A 17,356-nucleotide genomic window follows, 5' to 3' on the forward strand; every position below is an offset into this window, starting at 1 on the left:
ACCAGGTGTGCCCAATATAAAGATCCCCAGATGTTTTAAAGCTACAGCTTACATGATGCTTTGACATTCTAAAAGCATTATAAGGAGTTGTAGTTCTACAACATCTGTGGATCTACCTTTAGGGCACCCCCAAGCTAAACAATAGGTTTCTGATGTTGAGAGGTAATGTTTTGATAAAGGAGGGCCATACTGTCAAGTTTCTTGTCAATTCCTCTAAAGCAGACATCTCAAACTTTGCCTCTCCCCCTCCCCCCAGATGTTGCTGAACTACAACTCCAATGATTCACTGGCCATTTCTTTCAAATAATTCTGTCAAACTATCTTGTGGCATTCTATTGACACGTCAGTGCTTCCTCCCCATTACAATGCATGCTGATGTTTTTGGGATACACTGGACTGATGCTAGACCTTCCTCTGTAAAAACCCTCACTTCCACTGGTACAGCGCCCATTTGTGGTTCCCTGTTATCAGCATGTTCCTATTGCTCGTGGTCATTTAGATTAGATCTGGCTTGCTTTTTATATTTCTCATTCTCTGCTACGGCTGATGCCGCAGCCACAACAGTTTAGACGGGACTTAATTCATCATAATTATGATGTGATTTCACTCACCTATTTTATCGACCAAGGCAGTGACAATTGATAAAGGAGTCTTGCCAGATTCAGCCTTTGTATGAGTATAACAAATGAGCACTAAAGAAGACAAAAGAATCAATGGAACCAGTTATAGTAAGAGTAATTTGCACAAAACCGTAATAAAAAGCTTTAACTCAAAAATCTGCAAAGATGCTCCAAGTTCAATTTCCTTTAAATGGGTTGGCACAATAATTAAAACTAATTAAGACTGAACATGTTTATATGGGCACAGAAAAACAATGTACCTCTTTAAAAAGCTATTCTGATACTATTTGTATGTCGGCAAACACTATATATACATATATGCACACATCACAACCTTTAAACACCAAGAGGATGTAGAAATTAAAATACTTGGCAAAATAAAAAGATTGGCCTCTCACAGGATTTCCCACTCCTGACACATCAAATATTACATGTACACATATAATCTTTTTTTGGCCCTTTACCCCACTCCCTCTAGCATGCAAGCTCATTTGAGCAGGGCCCCTTAAACCCTCTGTTCCTGTGTGTCCAACTCATCCTGTTACAAATATGTGTTTGTTAGTCCACCAGTTGTACAGCGCTGTGAAATGTATTGTCACTTTATAAATTATAATCAATTTTAAATCACCAGAGGATTAGAGATTTTTCTAGATTTCTGTCCCACCTAGTGGTTTGCGAGTGCAATATACAACTCCTATTGTGCTCTGTCACCTAAGCAGTGCTATGCAGTTTTGTTTGTTCTTTTATAGGTCGGCTGTATCTCAATATGTTGTACATATATATATATATAGCAGAGGACAATCTTCCTACTTGAGCACACCTAGGGAGAGGTTTGACGTAAGTAATGCCTGAACATTAGATACAAAAATAATATGCCTCTAAGTTGCTCTATGGAGCAAGTGTAGGTGAGAGGGAAAACTCTCAAATTAGGATAGGCAGTAGTGATTTCATACTACTCTACTGGATAAAACAGGCTCCCACTTAAAGCCAGAATTTGCAGAAAAAAGGAGAGTTATTAGATATCAAATATCAAAGTAAAAAACAGCAGTCTGTGTATAAAAATATGAAACATATTTGTTATACACAGACTGCCGTTTTTTTACTTTGATATTTCTTAAAGACGTATTTCACACACCATAGCTACTCCTGGTAATTTATTAGATTTTATCTAATAACTTTTTTTTTTTTTTTTTTTTTTTTTTTAAGTTGCTCTATGCCTACTGTGCAAACAGTGGGATTTACATTACAATCACCAGATTGTAGGGAACTTAAAACAAAATTGGAAAACATGTATGTTAAAAAAAAAAAGCCAAGCTGAAGAATTTTGCCAACTTACTTATTTTTGCCTGAATGTTGGAATTTGTTTTTCAAAGGGACACTATAAGCACCAAAACAACTTTTGCTCAAGTAAGCAGTTTTGGTGTATTGTATTAGATCATGCCCCTGCAGTCCAACTGCTCAATTTAGGAGTTAAATCACTTTGTTTGCTGTCATTGATGCACCAAGTCCCCGAGGAAGTCCCATCTTAGGACGAAACGCGTAGGACGCCCAGTGGTGATATGCTTATTGTTTTTAACTGATATGTAAGTTATTAAATTTATTTTTTACTTCACTCTGGAATTGCACTTTATTCTCTCCATATATTTTCTCTTTTGAGCAAATATTCTCAATTACTGATGGGAGTATGAAGATGAACATAGAAAATATTGAAGAAAAGGATTACACTCAAGGCTTTTTTACATCTTACAATTTGTGAGTGGCCAATTGTAAATCATACATCTTCATTTACTCTCACACAGTTAAACGCTATGTTTTTCCATTTGATCTGTATTTAGAAGATGATCCCCTACTCTATTTTGTATGTTAAATCACTTTGTGTAGGTCACATAAAGGGAAGGTATGACCAGGGCTGCATAAACAAAGCAATTTAACTCCTAAACAGCAGAGGCATGATATATACACCAAAACTGCTTCATTAAGTTAAAATTTGTTTTGGTGCTTAAAGTATCCCTTTAATTCAACACAAGTTTGTTTATACTGAATAATCCCAATGTATGCCTCACCTTGCTTGTTTAGATGCATGGATTATAGGGTGGATTAATGGTATAGACAAAGATGTGTGCAAAGTTCCTGTATGGTTGCACATTAGCTTTTTGCATAGATATTAAAGGGACACTATAGTCACCAGAACAACTACAGCTTTTTGTATTTTTTCTGGTGACTATAATCATTCCCTTCAGGCTTTTTGCAGTAAACACGGTCTTTTCAGGGAAAATACAGTGTTTACACTACAGCCTAGGGATACCTCTACTAGCCACTTCTCAGATGGATACTAGAGGTGCTTCCAGGGGCACTGCTGCACAGACTTTCAGTGTCTCCACTGAATTGAAACACTGAGCTATCCCCATAGAGATGCATTGATTCAATGCATCTCTATGAGGAGATGCTGATTGGCCAGGATTGTGTTTAACTTGCGCTGACTCTGCCCCAGATCTGCCTCCTTGACAGCCTCAGCCAATCCTATGGGAAAGCATTGATATTGGCTTTGATCAACACTTCTGATGATGTTAGCCAAGCAGGTATATCAGGGGCACAGCCAGCAGCAACAGACTGGAATAAAAGTAAGATTTTACTACATTTGAGAGTGTAAGGGGGGCAGGATTGCTAGATGGTGTTTATAATACATGTTTGTGTTCCTGACCCTATAGTGTTAATTTAAAAGCTGTAGAAGTCTTGTATGTTGGTAAAGGTTAGGGATAGGATGTATTTTTTAATGGAGCCTAGATAAAATTAGGTAAATGTCTTGAAAAACTATAAGGACAGCAGATAGCATAAATATTTTACCTCCCAGACTGTCCAAGTCTTCCAGGATTCTCCCAAACCTAGAAAAGTGAAACATAAAAATGATTACAATATCCACCTCTTCAACGAATACACAACAGACAAAAACCCAAAACAAAACACGTTTTTATCAAATATTTGGCACATGTGTTTGTTTCCTTGGCAATTTTAGATTTGATAAAACACCACTGCAAGACTCAAGTCTTTGAATGTAAGTTTGTTCTCTAAATAATTGGTATTCTGCATCATATTAAATGGACACTATAGTTACTAAAAAAAAAAACTTTAGCTTAATGACGCAGTTTTTGTGTATAGATCGTTCCTCTTTCACTACTTAATTCTCTGCCATTTGGGTGTTAAATCACTTTTGTTTCTAATTATTCAGTCCTAGCCACACCGTGCATGAAAACAAAATTGTTTCATTTTCAATCAGATATAACTTACTGTAAAGGTTTATATCTGCTCTGTAAATTGAACTTCAATTACATACAGGAAGCACCCACAGAGTCAAGCAAGCTATTAACAGAACAAGAAATATGAAATTTTAATAAAGGAAGTATAAACATTAGATGTCTCTTTCCAGGAAGTATTTAGGAAGGCTGTGCAAGTCACATGCAGGGAGATGTGGCTAGGCCTGCATAAACAAAGTGAGTTCACCCCTAAATGGCAGAGGATTGAGCAGTGAGATTGCAGGGGCATGATCTATACACAAAACTGCTTCATTAAGCTAAAGTTATTTTGTTGACTATAGTGTCCTTTTAATTGTACTATATAAAATATTGCAAGTGGTTAATGTTTTGGTTTTTAATTTCCCTCTACCATGTAAGTTTTTTTGTATTATATGTTTTACGCTGTATGCTTTTATTGTTTGTTACGTGTCTGGTAATTTTCTCAATAAAAGGTCATTACCCTTTTTAGAACACAATTAATGCTACCATGCTCTTTTTGCTGGTTTTTGTTCTTTGTATGTGTAGTGCGTCCCTAGAAGTAGGATCTGATATGAAAAGTTTTTCATTGCGGGAATGTACAACATGAACTAATTATTGGCATCAAAGGGGTTAACAGTTTTGTTTTGCCCCCTACTGGCAGGCATATTGCTCTACCTCACATTGTTGTACACATTCAGATACTTTTCTCTCAGTTGTGGCTGACTACCAAGTGGCAATGAGACTTCGATGTAGCTGTCTTTCATTTTCCGTGCTGGGAGGTCTTCTTGCTTCTTAGCCAGCAGGGACTGTAGAGACTTTCTTTCCTCCATGGCCTGTACATGATCACTATGAAAAGTGATGTAACATATAATAAGCAGGTTAATACATACAGCACAGTTTCTCTAGTATTTATTAAGCAAATAATTGAATTAACAGATCATTCCAGCCACATATCTACAGTATCAATGGCACTCATTCTTCCTGTAGTACAGCAAGGACAAAAGAGTTGCTGTGTTGAACTAAACATCAGAGACAAGTATCCCCCTACCCCCTCCAATTGTACAGCGCTGCAGAATTTGTTGGCACTTTATAAATCATATAAATATGTTTTAATTATATGGAAACATCTATTGTGAACCTCATTTTTGCACAATGCTATCTTTAGAATACAGAGACAAACGCCCAATCTGTTTTGTTCAGTTTTCAGAAACCCAAAACGCAAATTATTTTTATCTAACATGTTACTGAACTTTCCCACAAGCTAGCAAAACCACAGAACTGTAAAATTTGATAAAGCGGACTACAAACTAATGAAGAGAAAAGAAGATCTTACGCTAAAAATCACACACAACACCAATTTAGACTGCTCTTGAGGGAGCTAACCATTAACAGGTCTGTACAAAATGTATTTGGTCATTCATTAATACTTCTGGACAAAATATTCTACATGGTTATCAAATAGTAAATTTCTGATATGTCTACAACAATTGTGTATGTGTTAGAAGTAAAATATGGAAAATACTTTATTACTGAATGAAACTGCAGTATTCATTGGTTTCATTTAATTAGCTTGTAAAGCACATGAAATCATCTCTGAAAATTACATTTATTACTGGTAATATCTTGGGGAAGAGGCAGCTTCCAACAAAGGTTTACTTAATATCAGAAAAGATGGGGGCGGGGCCGGGCCGCCGAGCAGAGCAGTCGCAGGACAGCTCAGCTCCTGCAAATGAAGACATTACAAAGCCTATAAAATATGTCTTTTAGCACCCAACTCACCCACGACCGCGAACCTCGATGGATAAGGGCTACCGGAACCGGAGAGAGGCTTGCTCCCTGAGTTTTAGTCCCCCAGAGGGGAAATCTCAGCAGTGACAAGCGGGACCTTCCCTGGCGGTGAGTGGAGTGGACGGCCGCCGCTCCACTATCCCGCCTAACGGAGCCAGACAGCCAAACTACACCTATGTGGACCCGGTCCCAATCCCGCCCCCCCCCTCTGGGCCGGGGGGGTGATCCCGGTCCACACCCAGTGGCACTGATCGTGAAGCTGAGGGGCCCGACCGCTGCCTCCAAAATGGCAGGCGCCAATGAAGTGGTGAATCTTATACCTCCCAGTGATACCACCTAAAGCGGCTCCTACCTCTTGATTCCACCACACAGAGAAGTGCCAGCCCTCGCAGCCACTTACGCCAAAACTGAGAGGCACGGACGACCCGAACAAGCGGGACACTGCGGCTACATGGGTGAGACAGAACAGTGTGCGGCAACCATCCCCGCCAGGGGTGAATGCGCCAGTTGCGACATCTCTACGGGAGGACCAACCAGGCACTCACATACCAGCCTGCAACAAGACTGCCCGGACAACGGGCTCTCACAGATAAAACCCAGCTCCCAAATATGGTGGATACCAGCATGTGGACGAGTGACAGCGGCAAACACACCACACCAAGGCAGAAACCCGGAGGTACCCAGGGAACCATGCAGAACACCACGTAGGTGAAACATGCACGGATGCCTGCTCTGAAGGACACTTGCCCCCAACTACTCGGACACAGCAGAGCAGGCACCGGATAACAACGGGACTTCCCCTGCCTGAAAGCCCCTGGGTCCACCGGGACGCCGACTCTCTCCCACTGAGGCAGCACTGGAAACCCTGACCCACATGGGTGACAGTGGCTTTAAATTGTCCAATCTCACTAGTCTTTATTATATGCTCAACTTAGACCTAGCTCAACGATTACTCTATAATAAGTCATAATCAGTGTAACGATGCCTGTTTTCATGTAGTCTTATTAAGCCTGTATTTGCAGCTCACATATGGCTCACTAGTCAGCTTAAACGTAATTATGCATGCCATGCTCTCTGGCTCTTTTGTCACTCCTCTGCCCACTACCTCTTGAGCCCGCGGGGTGTCATTTGTTGCATGAACAAGCCATGTGTTACATGTATAAACCAGCATGATACTCAATGTTACATACAATTAACAAAGCTAACTCGTGATAAAGCCAGATCATATGCATATTAAATATAAAAAAAGTGCAAGCTCCAACATACTCCTATTTGTAAAAAAAAAAATCTGAAAAGCATGTGGATTGCCCTTGGGGTACCCCATATGCACTATAAAAATAAAGAATTTAAAAAACAAAAAATATCAGAAAAGATGCAAACTTTTTGTTATTGAAGGTTCTGTATCTCCAACTTTACATCAGTTCTAAGTACGGTATATACAGTATATAAAAGCAGATCCAAGTAGTAGGTTTATTATTTTATTTACAATTCTAATTTGGAATCTTGGCATTTAATGATGGATTTCTTCACTGTAAGGATATTACATTGCTTTGGCGAATAGGTTTCAGAGCATTTTCCTAATTTGAGCTCACACAACCTAAAAATGGAAGAATAACATTCAGCTTGTAAAATCTAGCAATGATAAGCAAATTGTAAACTCAATAAGCATGTCTACTTATAATATAAGCATTCATTAGCGACAACAGATTCCGTAGCGCTTTACAATATTATGAGAGGGAGGAATTGAACTATACATAGGACAATTACAAGAAACCTTACAGGAACGATAGGTTGTAGAGGTACCTGCTAAAACGAGCTTACAGTCTATAGGAAATGGGGTATAAAACACAAGCAGAAGTGGAGGAGAGAGTAGAGTGCTGCCCTTTAGGAGACAGCAAGAGACAGGTATGTGAGGTAGAGGTTAGTCTGGGAGGCCATTTTAAGGCACTTCTTGAATGATTGAAGACTAGGGGAGAGTCTGATGGCGGTAGGTAGGCTATTCCATAGGAAGGGAGCCGCCCGCGAGAAGTCCTGCAAGCGTGAGTTGGCCGTATGGGTGCAAGCAGCGGACAGGAGGAGGTCACGGACAGAGCGGAGAGACCGAGAAGGGGCATACCTAGGGATCTGTGAAGAGATATAACAGGGGCTAGAATTCTTCAGTGCTTTAAATGTATGGGTTGGCACTTTGAATTGACTCCTATAGGATACAGGAAGCCAATGTAAGGACTGACAGAAGGGTGAGGTGTGAGGACCGACTAGAGAGGAAAATCAGTCTGGTGGCAGCATTCATTACAGACTGTAGTGGGGTAATACGTCTTTTGGGAAGACCAATCAGGAAAGGGTTACAATAATCCATGTGGGAAATTACTAGAGCATGGACATGCTCCTTGGTAGCATCTTGTGTAAGAAAGGGACGGATGCGGGCTATGTTTTTAAGATGGAATCTACAGGATTTGGCAACATAATGGATGTGAGGCTCAAAGGTGAGGCTAGAGTCAAGTATGACGCCAAGACAGCGCGCTTGCAAGGATGGACTTATGTGGGTACCACTAACTTGAAGGGATACACTGGGCTTAAAGGTGTGAGAAATATAGTGTGCTATTAAAAACAAGTTATTTTCTATTTAATGTGTGACATATGCTTTTGGGGATGTTTAGTGTGTAATAAGCTAAGATAAGCTATCTAATTTTACATTGGAAGGTAATTTGCATATCAGAAGAGGTTGTCATCAAAGGTTACAGCATAGATGACTTTTCAGATTTTGGGAACAAGCCTTTCCAGTTTTTATACTAAATACTATATACCAACAGATATGTGAGAAAGGGTGTTGAGACTTCCCATAGACTGTCTCCTTCATAACTGGGTGATACAGGCTTGCTGGAACTCTCTGGGAAAAGGGTTTTATGGGATGTACAAGGGATTCTGGGACATCTATTAGGGACTGCAAGAATCAGTCTTGGGGAGGAGAGAGCAGCAAGCAGAAGTGCTTCGGGTTAGGAGACTCACAAGATGGTGAACTGAGAGAGGCTGTCTCAAGATGAATGCATAAGGAAAAGATTTGCCTTTAAATGTTAAAGTATTGCCCTTTTTCTGTGTATCTATCAATTATGGACTTGATGTATTTATAATGGGTAACCTTTAACAATAACCTATGTCAATATTAATAGAAGCTTGTATTTGAGTCTTATTCGTCACACATTTGCTAAAGAATAAGCTTGTAAGAGGGTCATCATTTCTTACAAAGGCCCACTATGAGCATCAGATCAACTTTTGCTTAATAGTGTAGTTTTGCTGTATAGGTCATGCCACTGCAGACTCATTTCTTAATTCTGTGCCAGGTGTCACATCACTTTATTTATAGAGCCCTAGTCACACCTCCCTGCATGTGACTTATACAGCTTTCCTAAACACTTCCTGTAAAGAGAAATCTAATGTTTAAACTTCCTTTTTTTCAACATTCAGCTTAATCAGGCACCCAGACCACTTCTGCCCATTGGAGTGGTCTGGGTGCCAACTCCCACTCCCCTTAACCCTGCAAGTGAGTCACATCCAGAAGAGGTGTGGCTAGGGCTGCATAAACAGCAGCAAAAGTGAGTTAAAGGATCCCTATAGGGTCAGGAACACAAACATGTATTCCTGACCCTATAGTGCTAAACCCACCATTTAGCCCCTTGCCCCCCCTATAATAGTTTCAAACTCACCTTATTTCCAGCGCTGCGTGGGTCTGCCGGTGTTGGCTCTGCCCCCTTTGTGACGTCATCAAAATGGTCTATTTTTTGCCTATCCAATGCTCTCCCACAGGGAAAGCATTGGATTGGCTAATATCAGCACAAGGGCGGGGCCAAATGTCATTTTGGCCAATCAGGACCTCCTCATAGAGATGCATTGAATCAACGCATCTCTATGAGGAAAATTCAGCATCTCCATGCAGAGCGTGGGGACGCTGAACGTCAGGGCTGCCTACTATGCAGCCCTGAGCCAGGAAGCACCTCCAGTGGCCATCTGAGGAGTGGCCACTTGGAGTTGTCCCTAGGGGCAATGTAAACACTGCCTTTTTTCTGATCACAGTGAACACTCCCTTGGTGATTCTCTGAAAAGGCAGTGTTTACATGACAATGCCTGAAGGGAGCTATTACACTCACCAGAACAACTACATTAAGCTGTAGTTGTTCTGGTGACTATAGTTTCCCTTTAACTCCTAAATGGCAGAGAGTTGAACAGTGTGATCTATACACTAAAAGCCAACATTGTTTTGATACATAGTGTCCCTTTAAGGCTCGTTAGACTGAGCTCAAAAATTAGATCTGACGGTAGATCGAATGGCTGATTGGACAGTGCTGCCAATAGGACATGAAGCCCTGAGGTTTCAATAGATGAGAAAAAAAGTGTTTGAACCAACACTGATTTCTTGCTTGCACAACATTTCTCAGAATTTGCCAAAAGATAAATCCAGCATGTTATTTTATCTCTGACCAAGATGCCACCTTGCCTGTTCTCCCAACAGTGCCCATGGCTGTGCCTTATTCACATCCATAACTTGATATACTGTATAGGTCACAGTTGAGTGTTAAAGAAAAAAATACAAGCACTATAAAGTCTTAATGTATTCCTAATGAATACGAAAAAGAAATTGACAAAGCGTTTGAACATTCTGTTGGACATTATACATTCATTTAAAACTGTAATTTGATTTTTATTTCCCTCCATAATAATGCTCTGTGTTCCATTAAAAACTGCTGTTAAGGGCGAGGATTTTGTTCACATGACTGGTTTTTAGCATCATACACTATCGTCATCACGGATGAATGTTATATAAAACAAAGGCAAACCAGCTACATATTTTATTTTTTTTGCAGTCAATTTGCTGTTATGGAAACATGTTAAAAAAACAGAACTCCATGTGCAATGATATATGGCGTGGTCCTAATTCTCTTACGTTACCTAACCTAATATTTTCATAAAGTAAGCACCAAAACACAGATTACATGTTAACTATCATAGCCAAAATATTTCACCAATGTTAAAAATGCCCTATGGAGCTGGACGGACATCACAGCCTTCAGTAAAGTTAAGGCATTACCCCAAAAAAATTTTTTTAAAAAATATATAGGGGAACTGGAAAAAAACACCACAAGTAAAACCTGCAGAATTTAGCGCCACCTTCAGCTTCCAACAGTAAACAAACATCTGAAGTCAGTAATAAAAACCTAGGATTTACCATGTACAGTAATACATACAGCTTTACAATGACTTGTGTCAGTGTGCATACTGAATAAGAGAGAAAATTAAGCGTCAACAATTCCACTGCGTATACAAATACAAAAAAACAAGTCCTGCGCTCAAAATCCCATCACTCTTGGGCGGCAGCAACGACCATAGTACACATTACCCCCAATACATACAGTAAAAACCAAAGAAGAGTTACCTGTGCTCTCTCCTAAATCCCTATGTATAGTTAAACACATGGATTATTTAGTTACTCCAATGGCCATTGGAGGAAATGCCCGCCTGCCACGTCAAGGGAAACCCCGTAGGTGGGTCTTACACTGACCTGTCACATTGCTTCCTTGAGCTTCTGGCAAAGATATCTCTAATGAGACAGAGAGGGGTATTTTTTTTATATACACCCCTTCATACTTATTAACCCTTAATAGGAAACACATGGGATGGGCGGCAGCATTGCAACATAGCTGTGTGATACAAAACGTGAATACAAAAAAAAAAAAAAAAAAAGTCCTGCGCTCAAACTATGGCATATGCCAATACTCACAGCCTGTACATCTCAAGTGAAGAATACACATACCCTTGTACCAAGTTTTCCCTGTCCTATTATATGTCTAATTAGAAATCCAAAGCTCAATAAGATCTGGGAGCATCAAAGAAACATTAAAAATTCCCTGCAATAACAGACACTTAACAGCATAAAGAGAAATTATACTCTACATGGTAGTGAAAAAAAACTGTAAGCTTTATGCAACAGTGACCCACCCTGTGTCCATAAGTATTGCATTCTTATCACCACTGTACAGTAATTTAAATATACAGGCACTATATAGACATAATAATTACAGTGTACAGTGTACTACTTCACATACATCACTATAATGTCAACTACTAGGAAGCATGGTTGGTTAGTATTATATAAAGAACATGTATTCATATTAACTATACATTCAGTTTCCACAGAAAGCGATCTGAAAGAATTTCACATGCACTGCTCAAGCAACTAGTGTACATGTAATTGTAAATAAAAAAAAATATCTAAATTATGGCAAATAAGGGCAGTTTGTTTGCAAATTAACTGTACCTCCAGTTTGTAGAAGCTCCCACTATAGCCCTCAATCTATCACGCACTGAAATAAAAGCAGAGCAAACAGGGTTATACGGTAAAGAGGACAGAAAATTCTTGCAACAAATAGGATAAAAGCCTATGATAATCAGAACAGAGGGAATGACAGATAGGAAAAAAAGACAGCTCCCCATCTGTCTCTATGTAGCAAACATGAAACGTATCATTACCAAGATGCCAAAATAAGCCATAGGTGCATTGTCACGGAATTTAAAAGGGACACCATAACAACTGCATGATAATTAAGTTATGGTGTGAGGAGGTAACTTACCTAAAGGGATTAACAAATGGTCTAACCCAGAAGTCTCTCCCAATTGCTCTATTCCTTTAAAAATATATTTTAAAGAAGTCTATATAATTTCTTCAGATGGGCCCAACACTGATTGATGACTTCCGAAATATAAGATAATAAAACGTTAGAATACATGATCAAGAAAGAAATCAGCTTGACTAGCAAAATCCGCAGAAGAAAAAAAAAAAAATTGTTAAAATGGGAAAGTATAATTAAACTGTACTGAAAATGCATATTTAAATATGTTTACAGTTTCTCATTTATAAATGGAAGGTATGCAAAGGTATAACATGAATAGATTGAAAGAAAAAAACAAAAACTTTCTAATGATTTCTTTCCCCCCCCCCCCCCCCCCCCATTATCCAGACCCACATGGCTAAAGATTGAAACAATACCGATTTATGAGACTTTAGGGCATTTGTCAGACGATTTTATTTTAAGCTTGCGGCAGAAATGAGCAGATTAATTTGCTGATGGAAGTGTGAAGATGTTGTCTCCTCTAGTACTCTCAGACTTGATCAATATCTCACTCGGCATCTTTATTAATGCCAGGAAAATACCAAGAACGCTGTGCAAATTATAATCGCCATACTAATTGTCCTTGTCACAATAAATTAAATAGCTACCCTTGCCTTCTCAAAAATAGCACTGTTTCAGTCATTAGCCAAGGAGTTCTTTTTCTGTAGCATAATAAAGGCACAGCCTTTATCAAAAGCCCCCATGCAAAAAAGGCTCTAGTTTAGCAGATATGCAGCTGAAATGCAGTTTTGCCGATGAGCACCGCAATCCACCATTGTCTTGGCATTTGTGCTGCGATCTAGTGCTTCTAAAGGAAGGAAATCTATCACAGGTTACATTGGGAGAAGTAAACCAAAAACAAATCAGTATAGACAAGTAATAAGGTCACAGTGACCATACTATTCTAAATGAGCACCATAAGCACTGCACTGAGCTCTTGTGTGGGCATTTCTCACTTGTTCTTGTCAAACCATTTGGCAACAATTGGAAGATATTCAGGGCTCTCCATGATGTCCAGAGATCTCCCCACCTCTGCTGCATTGTTAATGGACGGCACATGGATGATAGAGCTGGGCACTGGCTTACCCCTATAGGTTACGGTTGTCCACGCTGTCCAACATTGGTAGGCTATAATAGACCGCAAGCGGTGGAGAAAGCCGTGATTGGGTTGTCTGAGTGGTTGGTAAGGGTCTGGGCTTTGTGTGCTTATACCGGGTTTACGTCACAATCATCATACCCAGGCTGCTTGATGTTTGTGCTCCCATTACACAAGACATGGACTGCTTGACTTTGCTTTTACTGAGCACCACAATTATGGAACAACTTCCCAGACACATTTAAATCTTGCTGCACTCTAAAATAATTTAAGAGATCCCTGTCAACATCTCAGTACAGAATGCACATGTAATCATGGTTAATTATATATTTGTTTAACTTGTTCTGCATTAAATATGTATATGTATTTTAATATTACTTTGTCTTTTTAATATTATACTGTACCCTATTGTAACACTGCAAAGTTGGTGGACCCAGGACATACTTGAAAACGAGAGAAATCTCAATGTATCCTTCCTGGTAAAATATTTTATAAATAAATAAATAGTTCCGTCTTATGTCATTTGTTACATCAGCTGGCACTCATGGACCATGAGATCCCAATGACTCAACCAGCAGGTGACAGTAGCTATTGCATGATGATCCAGCAGTCTGCGCTTGGTGATCCTTTGTTTGTATGCTCCAGGGCTTGCTTCTATCTGCTTGTCCTACCAATTCCCCTACAACCTGTGTTTTTAAAGAAGGTAGAACCCCTGCTTTTGAAGAACTAGATTTCCCATGATGTTTTACAGCCCTACAATGTTGATCAATTTTGGTTTTCTGACCTGAGGTTCCAACTTACCAGTTATTCTACCTTTTCCTTTATACATATCTTAGTTGCCTGAAACAAGATACCTTTTCATGAGTTATTGTTTTTTTATTCAAAGTGTAAGGAACCTTAAATAAAAAGCATGTCTTCCAAGTGAAAAATGTAGTGTGTGTGATATCCCTTGTTCATTTGACATAGCTCCTGCTTTAATGAATAACCCCAAAAAAATATTTAATCAGTAATGCAATAATTACTTTCACATTTTGGTTTCAAGTTACTTTATCTCTTTTATGAGCACATTATACAAGTAAAGGGACAGGCTAAGCACTATGATCACTGTTTGCCGAAGTGGTTATGGTGCAGAGCGTCTTTGGGTCCATCCCCCAGTTTTTTCTGAAACCATCGTAAAACAGCTTGGCAAACAGAAAAAAAAAGTGCTTTTTTGGCAACCAAGGCCTAGTACCTACACAGACACAACAAGTTTCAACCATACCCTAGCTATCAGCCTCACTTTTTTTATTAAATCGAACTGAAGGAAGTGCTCCCAAAGAACACATGCACTAACCCAGGACATACTTGAAAAACCCAGGACATACTTGAAAACGAGAGAAATCTCAATGTATCTTTCCTGGTAAAATATTTTATAAATAAATTACCACTTCAATAAACTGTAGTGTCCCTTTAATTTGTCGGTATTTTGCTTATACATTTTTTTGAATAAATATAGAAATTTGCACAGATACTTATGAATTTAAAGGCAGAGAGAAGCACATTTGCAAAATTGCATTCTAGAATTTATACAAAATTATCGAGTTGTGAAAATGGCAAAGCTTGCTTGGTGAAGATTGCTTGAATGCTGGAGCTTGCCATGCAGACAGAGAAAGCCTGTAAAGTTATTTTGAAAGCGAAAAGCGTGTGGCCCATTAAACGGTGATAGCGCATGTTTATTGGAATTTATGTGGACCCTAGGACAAACAAAGAAACAAACAGCGCAACCTGAGTTTAACAAGCAGACTTCTTCCCCAGAATCTTGAGTAAACGCACAGGATACAATAAGGAGAGGAGCAAAGTAGATATGCTAAAACATGCTTTAAAATTACCACAAACCATTATTCACATGGATGGGCCCTGTAATGAAAACAGAATTTACACAATCACTCAACCAACTAAAAACCCATTGTAATTAAGACAAACCGAGTTCTTCACTAAACTGAGAATTCAAAGTGAATTTCAAATTTAAGGCAATAGTGGCTGAACTGGAAGCAGAGCTGACAGAGATTTTTTCAGTTTGGCTATTTTGAAATTAACTTTGAATTCTCACTTTAGTGAATAACTCTGAAAGGATCCAATTAATGCCATAGTGGATTAATAACATTATTAATCCTATAATTCTTATAATGATTTTGATAACTAGAAGCCAAAAGTTTACAATTAACAAAGCAGGCATTCGTTTACTTAAAGTCGATAGAGAAGCTGTTACAGGGTATTCTATAAGGAACACTATAGTGTTAGGAATACAAAGGTCCCTCGGTGCTGGCTCCGTCTCAGCTCCCTCATCATTGCAAAGGGGGACCGAATGTGCATGCGCAGCAAGCACTGTACACACACATTAAGCCATGCCCATAGGAAAGCATTGAATCAATGCTTTCCTATTGGGATTTTAGAAGACCAGGGATGTCCTCATGTTTTCAGCTGCAGGCTTATGGGGAAAGGGACACACAATGAGTTGAAGTGGTCCCTTTAAAAATTAGCAAGCATGAGAATATGTGTGATGTCATGCATTCTCAAATGCGCACTAATCCTCCCAATGCAATGAAATAGAGGAATCCAGGAACTGGCTGGAATGACTCAATCAGTTCCTGGAAGATGCTGAGGCAGCAAAATGCAATACAAATTACTGCAAATAAGGGAACAAAGCAAGTATTATTTATTGTATTTTTTTTTTTATTTTAGAATGCATAATTAGATATATTGTAGCTTTAACAAATGAACTCTTTATGTTAAGGCATTTTTGACAAATGTTAAGGCACTTATAACTGTCACTTTGGTAAAAATTTTGCTTTCCAATCTTCAATGCACTACAGCTCATAGTTTAGTAAATATACCCTTCGTGTCAGTATTTTCACGGAGCCCTCCTGGCTATAAATAAATTCTGCATTTCACAATAATAGAAGAATGTACAGAAGGTCATTGGTCTTAAAGGGAGACTTCAGGCACCATAAAAACTTCATTGCAATGAAGTTGTTATAGTGTGTGGTTATCCTGGATGCCATCTTACCTTAAGGGGTTAAGCCATAAAAAAACTGGTTTAACCCAAAAGTCTAGAAGATGGCGCCCGATTACTCTGCCCCTCCACTCCCTCTGAAGGTCCGAAGCTTCAATCAGGAAGCCTCTGAACAGGAGCTGCTGATGGCCTGAGAGCGTCCGCTGACACTTCCTCTCGAATTCCAAAGCTTTAATCAGGAAGTCTCTGACTAGGCACCACTGTTAGGCTAAGTATGGTATCATGAAGGTTAATGAATACGCATTGACTTGGAAGTGTTCTTTGGCAGCTGTGCTGGCTCCTTGCATGAAGCAGGACGTTCACATGTGTCATGGATTCTAACAGTTGTGACAGTCTCCCTCCAATGGTCACTTATAACTGTCACTTTATCCAGCGACTGCTGAAGTTACCATACGGTCTCTCTGGTTATCATCTGGCTGGAAATATTATAATAAACATGGAAGGCTGCCAGGGACCAGCTCAACGTTTCAGGAGTTATTTCACACTGAGAAGGTCAGCTGCCGCTGAGGCAAAGATACAGATTTCCATGTCAGAGAGCAAGTCAGCAATCTGCAACACTTTACTTTGACAAATGACAGAGGGAATTTATACTGTACAGTCCCTTGTGTAAACAGCTGCTGTCAGTGCGATGCACTACTACACCAAATCACACACTGCTAGAATGACAAGTGCGGGTTTATGGGGACAAGCTCAGCTGTATTTTCCTTTGACACAAACTCCCCTTTGGAAGTGCGACACAATAGGGTGGAGGCTAAGGTGCATATGATTTATAAAAAAAAAAAAAAAAAAAAAATCATATTTCAATAAGCAATTATTTATCATCAAGCAAGAATAAATAAATACTATATTAGCAGTATTTTCATAATTATTTT

General features: G+C 39.2%; 1 protein-coding gene across 1 annotated transcript in view; it reads right to left on the reverse strand.

Annotated features, from left to right (window-relative positions):
• The window catches only part of ACOT9 (acyl-CoA thioesterase 9), a 37,759-nt gene that overhangs the window by 13,729 nt on the left and 6,674 nt on the right, over positions 1-17,356 (reverse strand). Inside the window, exons 3-7 of the mRNA XM_063450073.1 lie at positions 15,308-15,328; positions 11,985-12,030; positions 4,565-4,735; positions 3,465-3,502; positions 612-692 (exon numbers count right to left, since the gene is read on the reverse strand). Of these exons, the coding sequence (XP_063306143.1) occupies positions 612-692; positions 3,465-3,502; positions 4,565-4,735; positions 11,985-12,030; positions 15,308-15,328 (357 nt within the window). The remainder of the gene's footprint in view (positions 1-611; positions 693-3,464; positions 3,503-4,564; positions 4,736-11,984; positions 12,031-15,307; positions 15,329-17,356) is intronic.

This window comes from Pelobates fuscus, chromosome 1 (genome assembly GCF_036172605.1).
Source record: "Pelobates fuscus isolate aPelFus1 chromosome 1, aPelFus1.pri, whole genome shotgun sequence".
In the NCBI taxonomy this organism is placed as follows: Eukaryota; Metazoa; Chordata; class Amphibia; order Anura; family Pelobatidae; genus Pelobates; species Pelobates fuscus.